This window comes from Cricetulus griseus, chromosome 6 (genome assembly GCF_003668045.3).
Source record: "Cricetulus griseus strain 17A/GY chromosome 6, alternate assembly CriGri-PICRH-1.0, whole genome shotgun sequence".
Lineage (NCBI taxonomy): Eukaryota > Metazoa > Chordata > Mammalia > Rodentia > Cricetidae > Cricetulus > Cricetulus griseus.
Genome location: NC_048599.1, coordinates 66550457 through 66563272, shown reverse-complemented (window position 1 = coordinate 66563272; position 12816 = coordinate 66550457). Strand labels below are relative to the sequence as shown.

Below are 12816 nucleotides of genomic sequence, written 5' to 3'. Positions count from 1 at the left end.
TTCAACTTTATTTTATCTTAGATCAGGTGAACAATGAAACTACTGATTTCATCATCAGAATTAGTTTACATTCAAGGACTTAGAGAGGTGGAGTATGAAAACCAAGAAAGTTCTGAAGATATCAGGTAACACATCCATCTGCTATAGGAGTATGATGGCAGATGAGTAAACACATGAGCCTCACATAAGTTTACCAAATAGCTAAGGAAAACATACTGATTATACAGCAAAGAGTTCGTGTCCCTTGAATTGTTTTTTTCAACATTTCAAAAAGTTTCTGGTCAATCTGAATTATTTGGTTTTCTTTTTTAATATTTCTTTTATTTTTAATATTACCATATAATTACAACATTTCTCCCTTCCCGCTCTCCAGATTCTTCCAAATACTTGTCTTTGTTCTCTTTAATATTCATGGCTTCTTTTTTCAGTCATTGTTTTAACATATGTATATATATATATATGCATGTGTTTTACATATATATATGAATATATATATATATTCCTATATATAAACTGCTCAGTCTATATGATGCTTCTTGTACATATGTTTTCAGGGTTGACCATTTGGAATTAGAGAGCCAATTGGTGTGCTGTTTCCTTAAGAAGTCTACTTTTCTAACTCTCAGTATCCCTTAGGTTGGCCAAGTTTCTTTGTTGAAGGCTCTTGGGCTTTCCCCCTTCCATTGTAGCATGTCTATTGGTTTTAGGTCTGTTGAGCTCAAGTATGACAATCATGATAGAAATGTGCCATTAATAAAAGAAATTACTAAAATAGAGTAATCACTTACAGAGCTATGTCAGATTATCCTTTGGAACCTCTGCTGTATAGTAGAACCAACTCTCATGTAATGCCTTTTAAATTATGTTCTATAATATTATTTAATATAGGACACTACTTTATCAGACATCTATGAATATATGAATATCTTAAAACAAACTTTCTGATACATAGGAGTGACCATGCTGTAAGAGACCTGTTTTAATGATGCTGCTCAGACTGTTTTGTCTCCAAGTGATGATTGATAACCTAGTAAAAATGGTACCAAATATTGCAATAGATTAAACAACGTTACACATTCAATTTAATAATGGGTAATTAAAATTTACACACAGAAATCATTAAGCATTACAAGAATCCAAAGTAAAATGATACATGAGATGTTTCATTTCATCATATATTCTATTGTATGTTGAAGCAATTTGTTTGTAAAGGCCAAAAATTTTAATGTTCATTTGAACTCATTGTGTAGTATATGGCTATACATATATATTTATGTGTACACTTGCATGTGTATTTATTTGAATATATTATAACATATATTTGTACATATATATATATATATATATTTACACACAAATATGCATATATGTAATCACGTTTCTTTAAAATAATTTCTACTTGCACTTAAGTTGAGACATACCTATGTAGCAACTGTGAAATATATAAATAGAAAGAACACATTTAATATGCAAATTGCTTTAGGGAACATAACAGACACTTTAGCCTTCTCTTCTCTTGCTTAGGATCTATCAGTATTTTCAAAGACCTAATTAAATGCATTAATCTATTAAAGCATCTCTATAATTCTTGTATCTTAGTGACAATTCTAGAAAATCTAAGGTTGGTTTATACATATAAATATTTTTAAAATTAATGAACAGAAACATACTGCATAATCTTAGGAGTCTAAAAGCAAACTATTCATTTTCTTCTGTTTTTCAATGCTGGGTTTTTTTTTCTGTATTGATTGGCCTTCTATCAAAATACTAAACTTTGTAATGGTCTCAGTATTTGAATTTCTGTATCTATGGGTATGGTGATAATTACACAACTTGAAGAGATACTGTGTGATAGACACTGATGCCTGAAAGGTGATATTCTTGTATCTTCTAAAGCTTGCTTATCTAGAAAATTGTTGTGTGTTCTTTTTTCTGTATGTGTTTTGATTTGTTTTTCTGTTGTATATGTATTTGACTTTTTAAACATGTTTTCACTGAAGTGGAAGCCCATAATTTTCCTTCCTCAAACCTCTCCCAAATACCCCACATATCCTTCCCATGCTACTTCTCAAGTGGCTGGTCCATTTTTCTTTGATTCTTATTAATACATATATGGTTTATGTATATATGTGTATGCACAAATACATATAAATACAATCAGATGAGTACACTTTTGTTGTTGCATATGGTTTCAGGACTAACCACTGGACATTTAACAACAAATTAGGGGGCCCATTCCCACAGACATTAACTTTTCCTTTTCTGGCAGAACATTTTAATCTGATTCCAAAATTTCCACTTAACATGCTTTCATTTATACTCCTATTTCTATGCTGAGAGTTATCTTATCTACTATGCACTCTTTTTTTAAAGTATTTTATCCAGTTAAGGGGTAGGGAATATTTGAACAAAGTAAGCTGTATAAAGAGAATAACATTCTGATGTAAACATGAGAATACATGGAATAGGAGACATAGAGAAAATACATTAATTGGCCACGAAAAATTAGAGGACAAAGAAAACATTCTCAATTCCACACCTAGTGGTAATAGGTAAAAAGAGATAACCAGAGATATTTTAAGAATTAATTAACTTACAGAAGAATATCAGAGAGAAGAGATGACTTACCAAACTCAAAATTTCCTTCCAGATCAGAAAGAAAACATATCTAATGTGTTCCTGTGAATACATCCATGTTGTGTAGATACAGTCTTCCCCTCATTTAGACTTATATTCATTTCCTACAATTGCCCCATGGGTAAAACTCACTTGGTGTTTGATCTGACCCAAATGAGGACAATGATAATTACTTTGGACATCTCCTAGGGATTTCTCTGTTTAAGGTGATACTGAATGCTACCTACATATTTGTGAAAACACAAAGAAACTGACCTCCTTTAGTCATCTCAGGTTTATGAGAATTAGACAACTTTTCAAAATTATTCCCTTCACAGATAAGGACTAAGGAGTAGCTTTCTGCTGCCTGGTCTCTTACTGTATTGTGTATCATCAAAGTGGATCAATTTTTTGTAATTATGCAACCATGTACTGTAAAAAACATAAGATACAACAAGAATAAAAGCCATGCTGTGAAAATAATTTTTAAATGCATGACAAATCTGTGTCAAATTTTAATCACATGAATGATGATGTTTAGTGTGCTATGTAACTATATATGATACTGGCAGGTATGAAGTGGATACCACAAATATTAACTTCAGGGAATACAAACATTTCTTCTATTGTTTTAGAAAACTAGGGAGTATACCTTTCAAACAATTTTTCTTGAGATGGAATTGCAATATGTTCTGCTGACCACAAAATAAAAGTGTCACATAGTTTTTTTTTTCAATTGGAATACCTAACATAATTATCAGCAATTAGTGCAAACACTATCATGTTATTTTGCTTGTAAAAGTGTATCTCAGCAATGGAGGAGAGGCTACCTTAAATGCCCTCCCCAGATTATGAGATTGATGACTGACTTATATGCCTTCATCCAGCAGCTGGTGGAAATAGAAGCAGACACCCACAACTTATCACTGAACTGAACTGGAACCCAGATGCAGAGAAGGACCAGTGAAGAGCACAGAGGTCCAGACCACACTGGTGAAACACAGAAACAGCTGACCTGAACATCCGGGAACTCTTGCTCCCCAGTCTGATAGCTGGAATACCAGCATGGGACTGATCCAGACCCAAGGAACATGGGTTTCTGTGAGGAAACCTCAGAAATCTATGGGGCCTTCTGTAGAAGCCCAGTATTTATTATCCCTAGAATAGGTGTGGACTTTGTCCATATAGAGGTATACTCCCTGAGCCAAGACACACAGGGGTGGGCCTAGGCCCTACCCCAAAGGAAACGAAAGACTCTGATGACACACTATGGAAGGCCTCACTATCCAGGGGGAGTAGAAAAGATATGTGACAGATAAGGTTTTAGTTGGGGGGGCAGGAAGGGGAGGACGGGTGGGAGAAGGGAAATGGGATTGTCATAGAAAGCAATCCTGTTTCTAATTCAAATAAGAAAAAGTTGGAAAAAATTGTACATACATGTGTGTAGTATAACTTCATCAGCATCTTTATCCAAATGAGACAACACTAATATTAATAGATATTTCTTATGAAAATTATGTGATTCCAATGGGTAAAATATGGGCTTATTTAAACCAACAATTATGAGAAGTAAAACAAACCTATTCTTAAGTGTACAATAAAGGAGATAAGTAAGAAAATCAATAATATTAAAACTTAAATGTATTCTTTCTAGCCTGGTTTTTCCATTGATACTATATATTATAATTTTAGACACAGACTGCAGTACTTTTTTTCTTTTTCTTTTTCTTTTTTTTTGGGGGGGGTGGTTTCGAGACAGGGTTTCTCTGTGTAGCATTGGAGTCTATACTGGTACTCGCTCTAGGGACCAGGCTGGCCTCGAACTCACAGAGATCCACCTGCCTCTGCCTCCTGAGTGCTGGGATTAAAGGTATGCGCCACCAACATCAGGCCAGACTTCAGTACTTTGAATCATTCAATACCTGTTTTTATCCCTCTAGTATAATAGAATAATTTCTTGTCCTGGGAATCTTCCTCAAAGGTCATGATTTACAGAAAAAGACATACACACTTTAATGAGTTTCAGGAGACATACTATCTAAAGTTATACCACCAACATCTTAAAAGCTTATTTAATGTGCCAGGTTGCATGCTGCACTGCTCAGGAAGAAGATTGTGCCCAACTCCTTCAGAAGAAACAAGAACACATGGTGGTCAAGAAACACAAACTGAGACATGTCTTGAATGTGTTTGACAGATAGAATTTGAACCATTGATGATCTATCTGGGATCATTTTAATGTATTCATGGTAAACCTGCAAAACACAACAAACTGATAAGAACTGAGACTCTTTAATGTTTAGTCACAGAATTTTTCCTATGTGTTCTCCAAATACTGGTCATCAATATCAATATCTTTTTCTTCTTTTTTTTTGCAGATTTTTTTTATTTGAATTGGAAACAAGATTGTTTTACATGACAATCCCAGTTCCCTTATCGCTTCCGTCCTCTCCTACCAGCCCCTCGAAACTAAAACCCTACATATCACATATCCTTTCTGCTCCCCCTGGATAGTGAGGCCTTCCAGAGGGTGTCATCAGAGTCTATCATATTCTTTGGGATAAGGCGTAGGCCCACCCCCGTGTGTCTTGGCTCAGGGAGTATTCCCCTATGTGGAATGGGCTCCCAAAGTCCACACCTATGCTAGGGATAAGTACTGAACTACTACAGGAGGTCTTGTAGATTTCCGAGGTTTCCTCACTGGAACCTATGTTCCTGGGGTCTGGATCAGTCCCATGCTGGTATCTCAGCTGTCAATCTGGGAAGCAAGAGTTCCCCGATGTTCAGGTCAGCTGTTTCTGTGGGTTTCACCAGCCTGGTCTGGACCCCTTTACTCTTCACTCATCCTTCTCTGCACCTGGACTCCAGTTCAGCTCAGTGATTAGTTTGTGGGTGTCAGCTTCTACTTCCACCAGCTGCTGGATGAGGGCTATGGGGTGGCATATAAATAAGTTAGTCATCAATCTCATTATCAGGGGAGGGCATTTAAGGTAGCCTCTCCTCTGTTGCTTAGATTGTTAGCTGGTGTCATCTTTGTAGATCTCCAGACATTTTCCTAGTGCCTGATTTCTCTGTAATCCTAAAATGCCTCCCTCTATTATGGTACCTCCATTCTTATTATCTTCAGTTCTTCACCTGACTCAAGCTTTCTGTTCCCTCATGTCCTCTGCATCCTTCCTCTTCTCCCTTTCTCATTCTCCCAGCTCCCTCCCCCTCTTCCCTTGCTCCAATTTGCTCAGGGGATTTTGACCCTTTCTCCTTCTCCAGGGGACCATGTATGTCTCTCTTAGGGTCCTCCTTGTTTACTAGCTTCTCTGGCAGTGTGGATTGTAGGCTGGTAATCCTTCACTTTATGTCTAAACTCCGCATATGAGTGAGTACATATCATGTTTGTCTTTTTGTGATTGGATTACCTCGATCAGAATGGTTTCTTCTAGTTCCATCCATTTTCCTGCAAATATCAAGATTCCGTTGTTTTTTTTTTTTTTCTGCTGAGTAGTATTCCATTGTGTAAATATACCACATTTTCTCTATCCATTCTTTGGTTGAGGGGCATCTAGCCTGCTTCCAGTTTCTGGCTATTACAAATAGTGCTGCTATGAACATCATTGAACAGGTGTCCTTGTTGTATGAATGTGCTTCTTTGGGGTATATGCCTAAGAGTGGAATTGCTGGATCTTGTGGTAGACTGATTCCCATTTTCTTAAGCTATTCTCTATTTACAAAAACATTTACTGCCTGATTAATCTGCCTAGATTTCAATTTCTCAATATTAATTTATTTTTGTGACTGTGTTCTGATTTTGCTTTTTGTTTGTTGGTTGGTTGGTTGGCTTTACAATCATACATAGATTAAATGAGATGGTGGAATTATCCAGTGATAAAAGAAATTTGTGGCAATGTCCCTCATATCAGGAATAGTCCATGATTCTTTCAATGGCAAAGGGAAAACCTGTGACTCTATAGGACAGTCTCAACTCTCAACTTCACTCAAGCTATGTCTGTATTCTACAGTAGTTTCTGGCTACTTAAGGAATTATTTATCATTAGCCAAGCAGTTTGCTCAGAAGGACAATTTACATAAAAGTCATTCCCTGGATATCTTAATGCTTTGAAAATACATGTATCAGGGACCCTGTACTATCTATTCTTTCTCTTAAAATTACTGCTGTCTCTGACATGAACAAAAGGGAGCACATGGACTCCAGACTGATAACTAGGAAACCAGCAAAGGGCTGATCCAGACCCCATGAACGTGGGTGTCAATGAGGAGGCCTTGGTAATCTATGGGTCCTCTGGTATTTATCCCTAATATATGAATGGACTTTGGGAGCCCATTCCACATAGAGGGATACTCTCTCAGCCTAGACACATGGGGAAGGGCCTAGGCCCTGCTCCAAAGGATATGAAAGACATTGAAGATCCCCATGGAAGGCGTCACCCTCCCTGGGGAGCAGAAATTGTATGGGATAGGTAGGGTGTTAGTGGGGGGCAGAGTAGGAAGGGAGAGAGAGAGAACTGAGATTGACATGTAAAACAATCTTGTTTCTAATTTAAATATCAGTAGAAATCCATCTGAAGAATTCAATTATGTTATTTTCTTCAGGAAAATTCTGTAGGGTTGTCTTAAAAACTTAAAAGAATCACCAGGCATTGGTGGCACACACCTTTAATCCCAGCACTTGGGAGGCAGAAGCAGGCAGATCTCTGTGAGTTCAAGACCACCCTGGTCTACAAGAGCTAGTTCCACGACAGCCTCCAAAGCCAAAGAGAAACCCTGTCTTGAAAAACAAACAAACAAACAAAAACTTGAAAGCATTAATACAAGTAATATTAAAAAGGATAACCCTTGTTATGAGTGTTCTAGCATCAATAGTTACCCAAATTTCCCTGGGTTAATATAGTCCTCCCTCTCTACACAGTGATTTCATAAAAAATTTTCTTTGCCTACCAAATCTGCCATTTTTGTGTTATGTTCTTTTTTTAATGTAATTCCAGTGGCACCTAGTTTGGGAAATTTCATTCAAATACAACCTGCAAACTATATAGTTCCAACTGTAGAAACTGAGAACTATTTATTGGGTTATCCCATTCGGAAACAATGTTTTCCAAATAATGTATTTTGTGTTTGTCCCTTAAATGTATATTATAGACTAATATTTCCCATTTTCTAATAACATGTTATATATTAACCTTAAAATAAAAAATGGGGGAAAATGAAGGCCCAGGAATTTTTCTTAGCAAGTCTGGGATCAATGCGTAGACCTGTACTTAAACCTGGATTTCCATTTTCTATCTCAATGATTGCTAAAATGTCAAGATGTTTGTAAAAAGCAAATCAAGCGATGTATATGAAAAGCGCATTTTAATGATTAAATATAAAGTCAATATTATAAAGCAATTTGTATTCATTACTGCTTGACTCTTCATTATTGTTATAAGCATTGTGGAGGAATTCAGGAGGAATCCTTCAGTAAATAAAATTAATAAAAGAATTGCTACATACTTCTAAAATTTCTTGAGTCTTATTAAGGACCCTAATTGAACTTTGAGAAAGTTATAATATTGAAAACCTCTTGATACTCTAAACAACCTAAGTGGAGAATTCAAGAAAAATTATGAAGATGTGACCCATAATAAGCCAACATTCTCAACTTCCAACTTTTTACTATGGTGGATGTTTTTTTCTGCAAATGAGGATCTCTGAGCCACTGTCACTTTTGGAATATTTTTCATGGAGATATGACATGGAATTTTTCATTTACTATCAGTTAAACTAAATTGTTTTACACAAATATTCACAATAACTTCATTTGCTCAGTATGATTCTTTAAAGTTTACCCTTTTATCATTAAGGGGTGTCAAATATTGCCAATGACCTACCTTTTCTGCATCTAATGAAGTGATCATGTGGTTTCTTTCTCAATAAAATACTTTCAAACTGAATCCAAGACACAGCAAAAAGATCATCTACCATTATCACCTAGGTTTCATCCTGTGGATGCAGGGGTGGTTCAATATATGAAAATCAGTAAATATAATCCACTATATATACAAACTTAAATGAAATGTAAATAGTATCATCTCACTAGATTTAGAAAGGGCCTCTGACAAATTCAACACCACTTCATAATAAAACACCTGGATAGATGAGTGATACAAAGGATATACGTAAACATCATAAAGGCAGTTCACAGAAAACCCATAACCATGATCACCTAAAATGGAGAGAAATTCAAATAATTTCTACCAAAACCAGAACAAGAAAAGGTTTTTCACTCTCTCCATACATGCTCAGTATAGTACTTGAAGTCTTAGAGCAATAAGACAACTGGAAGATGTCAAGTAGATGCAAATTAGAAGGGAAGAAGTTAAACTTGTGGTCCAAGTCCCAAAAGGGAGCCCATACCCAATACTGTTTGAATAGCCAAGAACCTTTATCTGGATGGCTCAGACACCTAGGGTATAACAAAGCACAATGTACCAAATTAATTAAATGAAGTTATTCCTAACAATATTCTGTTATACTCATAGATTGGTGCCTTGACCAGTCACTGTCAGAGGAGTTCATGGAGTTTGCATGGTCTGCAATAAGTCCTCTGTATATATACTGTGGTTGTACAGGTTGGGGGTGTTTGTGAAACTCCTAATACTGGGAGAGGGAGTATCCCTGATTCCTTTTCCTGCTTGAAGGACCCTTTTCCTCTTACTGGATTGCTTCATCCAGCCTTGATACAACGGTTTTTGTCTAGTCTTGTTAGGCCTTATTCTTGTCCAGTTGATATCACTGGGAAAACTGCCCTTTTCTGAAGGGAAATGGAGGAGCAGTGGATATGGGAGAGAGAGGAGGTAGGGGTGCAACTGGGAAGAATAGAGATAGTGGATATATTGTATGAGAGAGGAATAAATTTTAAAATTTAAATATGGGGTAGAGATATGTTAATTCTCAATAGAAGAATTTCAAATGGCTGAGAAACACTTAAAAATGTTCAATATCCATAGCCATCAGGGAAATGAAAATAAAAATTACTGTGAGATTTCATCTTACACCTGTCAAAATGGCTAAGATCAATAACAAAAGTAACAGATCATGCTATCAAGGATTTTGAATAAGGGCAACACTCTTTCATTGCAGGAAGGAGTGCAAACTTGTGGAAATCAGCATGGTGGTGCATCATAAATTTGTAAATCTACCTCAAGACCCAGCTATACTACTCTGGGGCATATATCTCAAGAATCCTTCATCCTACCACAAGAACACCAAAAAAACATAAACACCAACCCAGCCAAAAAATCTTTGATTTACAATCTGCACTGTTTGCAAAATGTGATAAAGCAATGGTGCCACAAAATTTGTGGTAATAAACAATGAATGCCTGATTTGACTTAAGGTCCTCCCGGCAAAATGAAACTCAACCAGCAATGAACCAGAGACCACATAGCACAGAGATCTGAAAACAAAAATATTACAGGTCAAAAAAATGTTAGAATGAATGAATCCTAATGATATTCTTCAGCACATGTATGCTCATAGATCATTGTCTTATTCAGCCATTATTAGAGAAGCTTCATCCTGCAGTAGATGGAAACAAATACAGAGACTCACAGTCAAACATTATGCAAAGAGTGAGACCTTGGAGCATACAGCTCTAAATGGGATGTCTCTATCAAGCCCTTTCCCTCAGAGGTCAGGAAGCATGGAAAAAGAACGTAGAAAGTGTGTAAGAGATAGCTGAGCACTGGTGGCGCACGCCTTTAATCCCAGCACTCAGTAGGCAGAGGTTGGTGGATCTCTGTGAGTTCGAGAACAGCCTGGTCTACAAAGGTTAGTTCCAAGACAGCCTCCAAAAGCCTCAGAGAAACTCTGTTTGGAAAAAAAAAAAAAAGAGTTAAGAGCCAGAGGAGGATGAAGACACCAAGAGCTCAAGGACCTCTAAATCAACTGAGAAAAGCTTATATGAACTCACAAAGACTAAAGCAGCAAGCACAGGCCTTTCATGAGTCTTCATCAAGTCCTCTGCATGTAAATATTATAGCTTTCAGCTTGGTAATTTTATGGGACTCCTGAGTGTGTGAAAGAGAGGGTCTCTGATTCTAAAGAACTTTTTTCCTTCTTTTGTTTTACAGTATCCAACTTCAATCTAATGGATTTTGTTTTATCTTATTACATATTATTTTGTTTTTATGTTTTGTTTTTTTCGAGACAGGGTTTCTCTGTGGCTTTGGAGGCTGTCCTGGAACTAGCTCTTGTAGACCAGGGTGGTCTCAAACTCACAGAGATCTGCCTGCTTCTGCCTCCCAAATGCTGGCGATATTATTTTGTTTTGTTTTGTTGTTATTACTTAAAACTCTGGTCTTTTCAAATGAGAGACAGAAAGGGGGGATCCAGATAGGCAGGGAGAGGGAGGAAACTGTAATAAGAATATGTTGTATGAGAAAATAATCTATTTTTAATATGTGGATTAAAAAAATTTATAATCCAAGCTTCTAAATACATCGAAGTCTTTATCAGACTGAAAATGTGGTTTTTAATAATAATAATAAAATAAAGATTTTCCCTTTAAAATGGTTAATATGAGGATCAATGAAGTAATGGTGAGCATAAGTTGAAGCATTAGTATATAAAAGCATCCACAAAAATCATCATTACATTTCAAACAAATGATACTTTCATTCTTTGGATGGAACTAGCAAGCTTATTAAATATTCTGAACCTTCTTGAGTTCTTGCAATAAATGTAACAAAACCAACATAATTTAATATTATTGTTAAAAGGGAAGACAATAGAGTATATATTCTTTGATATTTTCATTCTGAGGAGAAGTGATTACGTATTTCAGGAGTAAATATTTTAGGAAAATTCAAGTTCATAATTCAGATTTGTAATCATGAATTAGAAAATCAATAATGGGCATATGGTGTTACACAATACTAAAATCCGTTAAAATTTACTGAGATTTTATTCATAAAGGCAAATATATGAGGTTGATCAAAAATGTTAAGTTAAAATTTATTTAAAACATAGAATACTTTGATGGCATTCCTGTGTGCATAAAAGTCATATTTAGAATTTAAGGCAAAGGATTAACAGTGTTATGCTGGTGGATCAGTAAATGTCATACTGTTTTTAAAATGTTAAATTATACCTGTATTGGATGATTGGTACTAATTTTCAATATAAACCATATTTTCTGATTTTTCAATATATTTCATACAGTCAATTCCATTATGTGAAGCAAATAGTACATGTTTTTGAATATTATGAATTTCTTTTGGGACCCAGGAATTTGCCTATAAACCTTTTCATAGCATTTTTCATGTCTTTATTTCTCAATGTATAAATGGCTGGGTTTAGGAGAGGTGTAAAAACAGAGTAAAAAACAGCAAGAAATTTGTCCAACCAGGTGATACTGAGGGGCCACACATAGATAAAGATGCAGGGCAAAAAGAAGATCATCACCACTGTGATGTGGGCACTACACGTGGACAGAGCCTTAGATGCACCAGCTTTAGAGCTCTGGCGAACAGTGATAAGGATATACGTGTAGGAAATGAGCAACAGAATGAAACAGGTTACAGCCACAACCCCACATTCAGCATTCATTAAAGTATTTAAATCATGGTAATCCATGCAGGCTAGCTTGATTACCAGTGGCATGTCACAGAAGAAACTGTCTATTTCCTTGGGGCCACAAAAAGGTAGCTGTGCAACCACTGCCAAGTAACTTATACCATGTATGAAGCCAGTAGTCCAAGATATCAACACCAACCCAGTGCATCTTTTCAGGTTCATAATGGTGAAGTAGTGGAGTGGTTTGCAGATGGCCACATAGCGGTCATAAGCCATTACCACCAACAGCACCATCTCTCCTCCAGCAATGCAATGGGAAAAGAAGACCTGGAACATGCAGCCTGAAAAGGAAATGGTCTTGTTTTCTATGAGAAAATCTGATATCATCTTGGGAGTAGTGTTTGAAGAAAGACACATATCAACAAAGGACAGGTTGGCCAACAGGAAGTACATGGGAGAATGGAGATGCCTATCAGTGGTGATTAAAACAAGGATGACAATATTTCCTGATACGATGAACAGATAAAGTATCAAAAACATCACAAAGAGTAAGATCTGAAGGTTCTTTGAGTTGGCAAGTCCCCAAAGTATAAATTCGGACACTGCAGACTGATTGCCTCCATCCATTTT

The 12816-nt window shown here is 36.2% G+C and overlaps 1 protein-coding gene across 1 annotated transcript; it reads right to left on the bottom strand.

Annotated features, from left to right (window-relative positions):
* Nucleotides 1–11874: 11874 nt before the first annotated feature.
* Nucleotides 11875–12816, bottom strand: LOC100758505 (olfactory receptor 4K3). The gene has a single exon (XM_027421015.1). The coding sequence runs from the start codon at nt 12811–12813 to the stop codon at nt 11875–11877; it is 939 nt and encodes a 312-aa protein (XP_027276816.1). The 5' UTR covers nt 12814–12816.

Excerpts from the sequence above, each read along its gene's own strand:
- LOC100758505 (XM_027421015.1), bottom strand. The coding sequence starts at position 12,813 with ATGGATGGAGGCAATCAGTCTGCAGTGTCCGAATTTATACTTTGGGGA.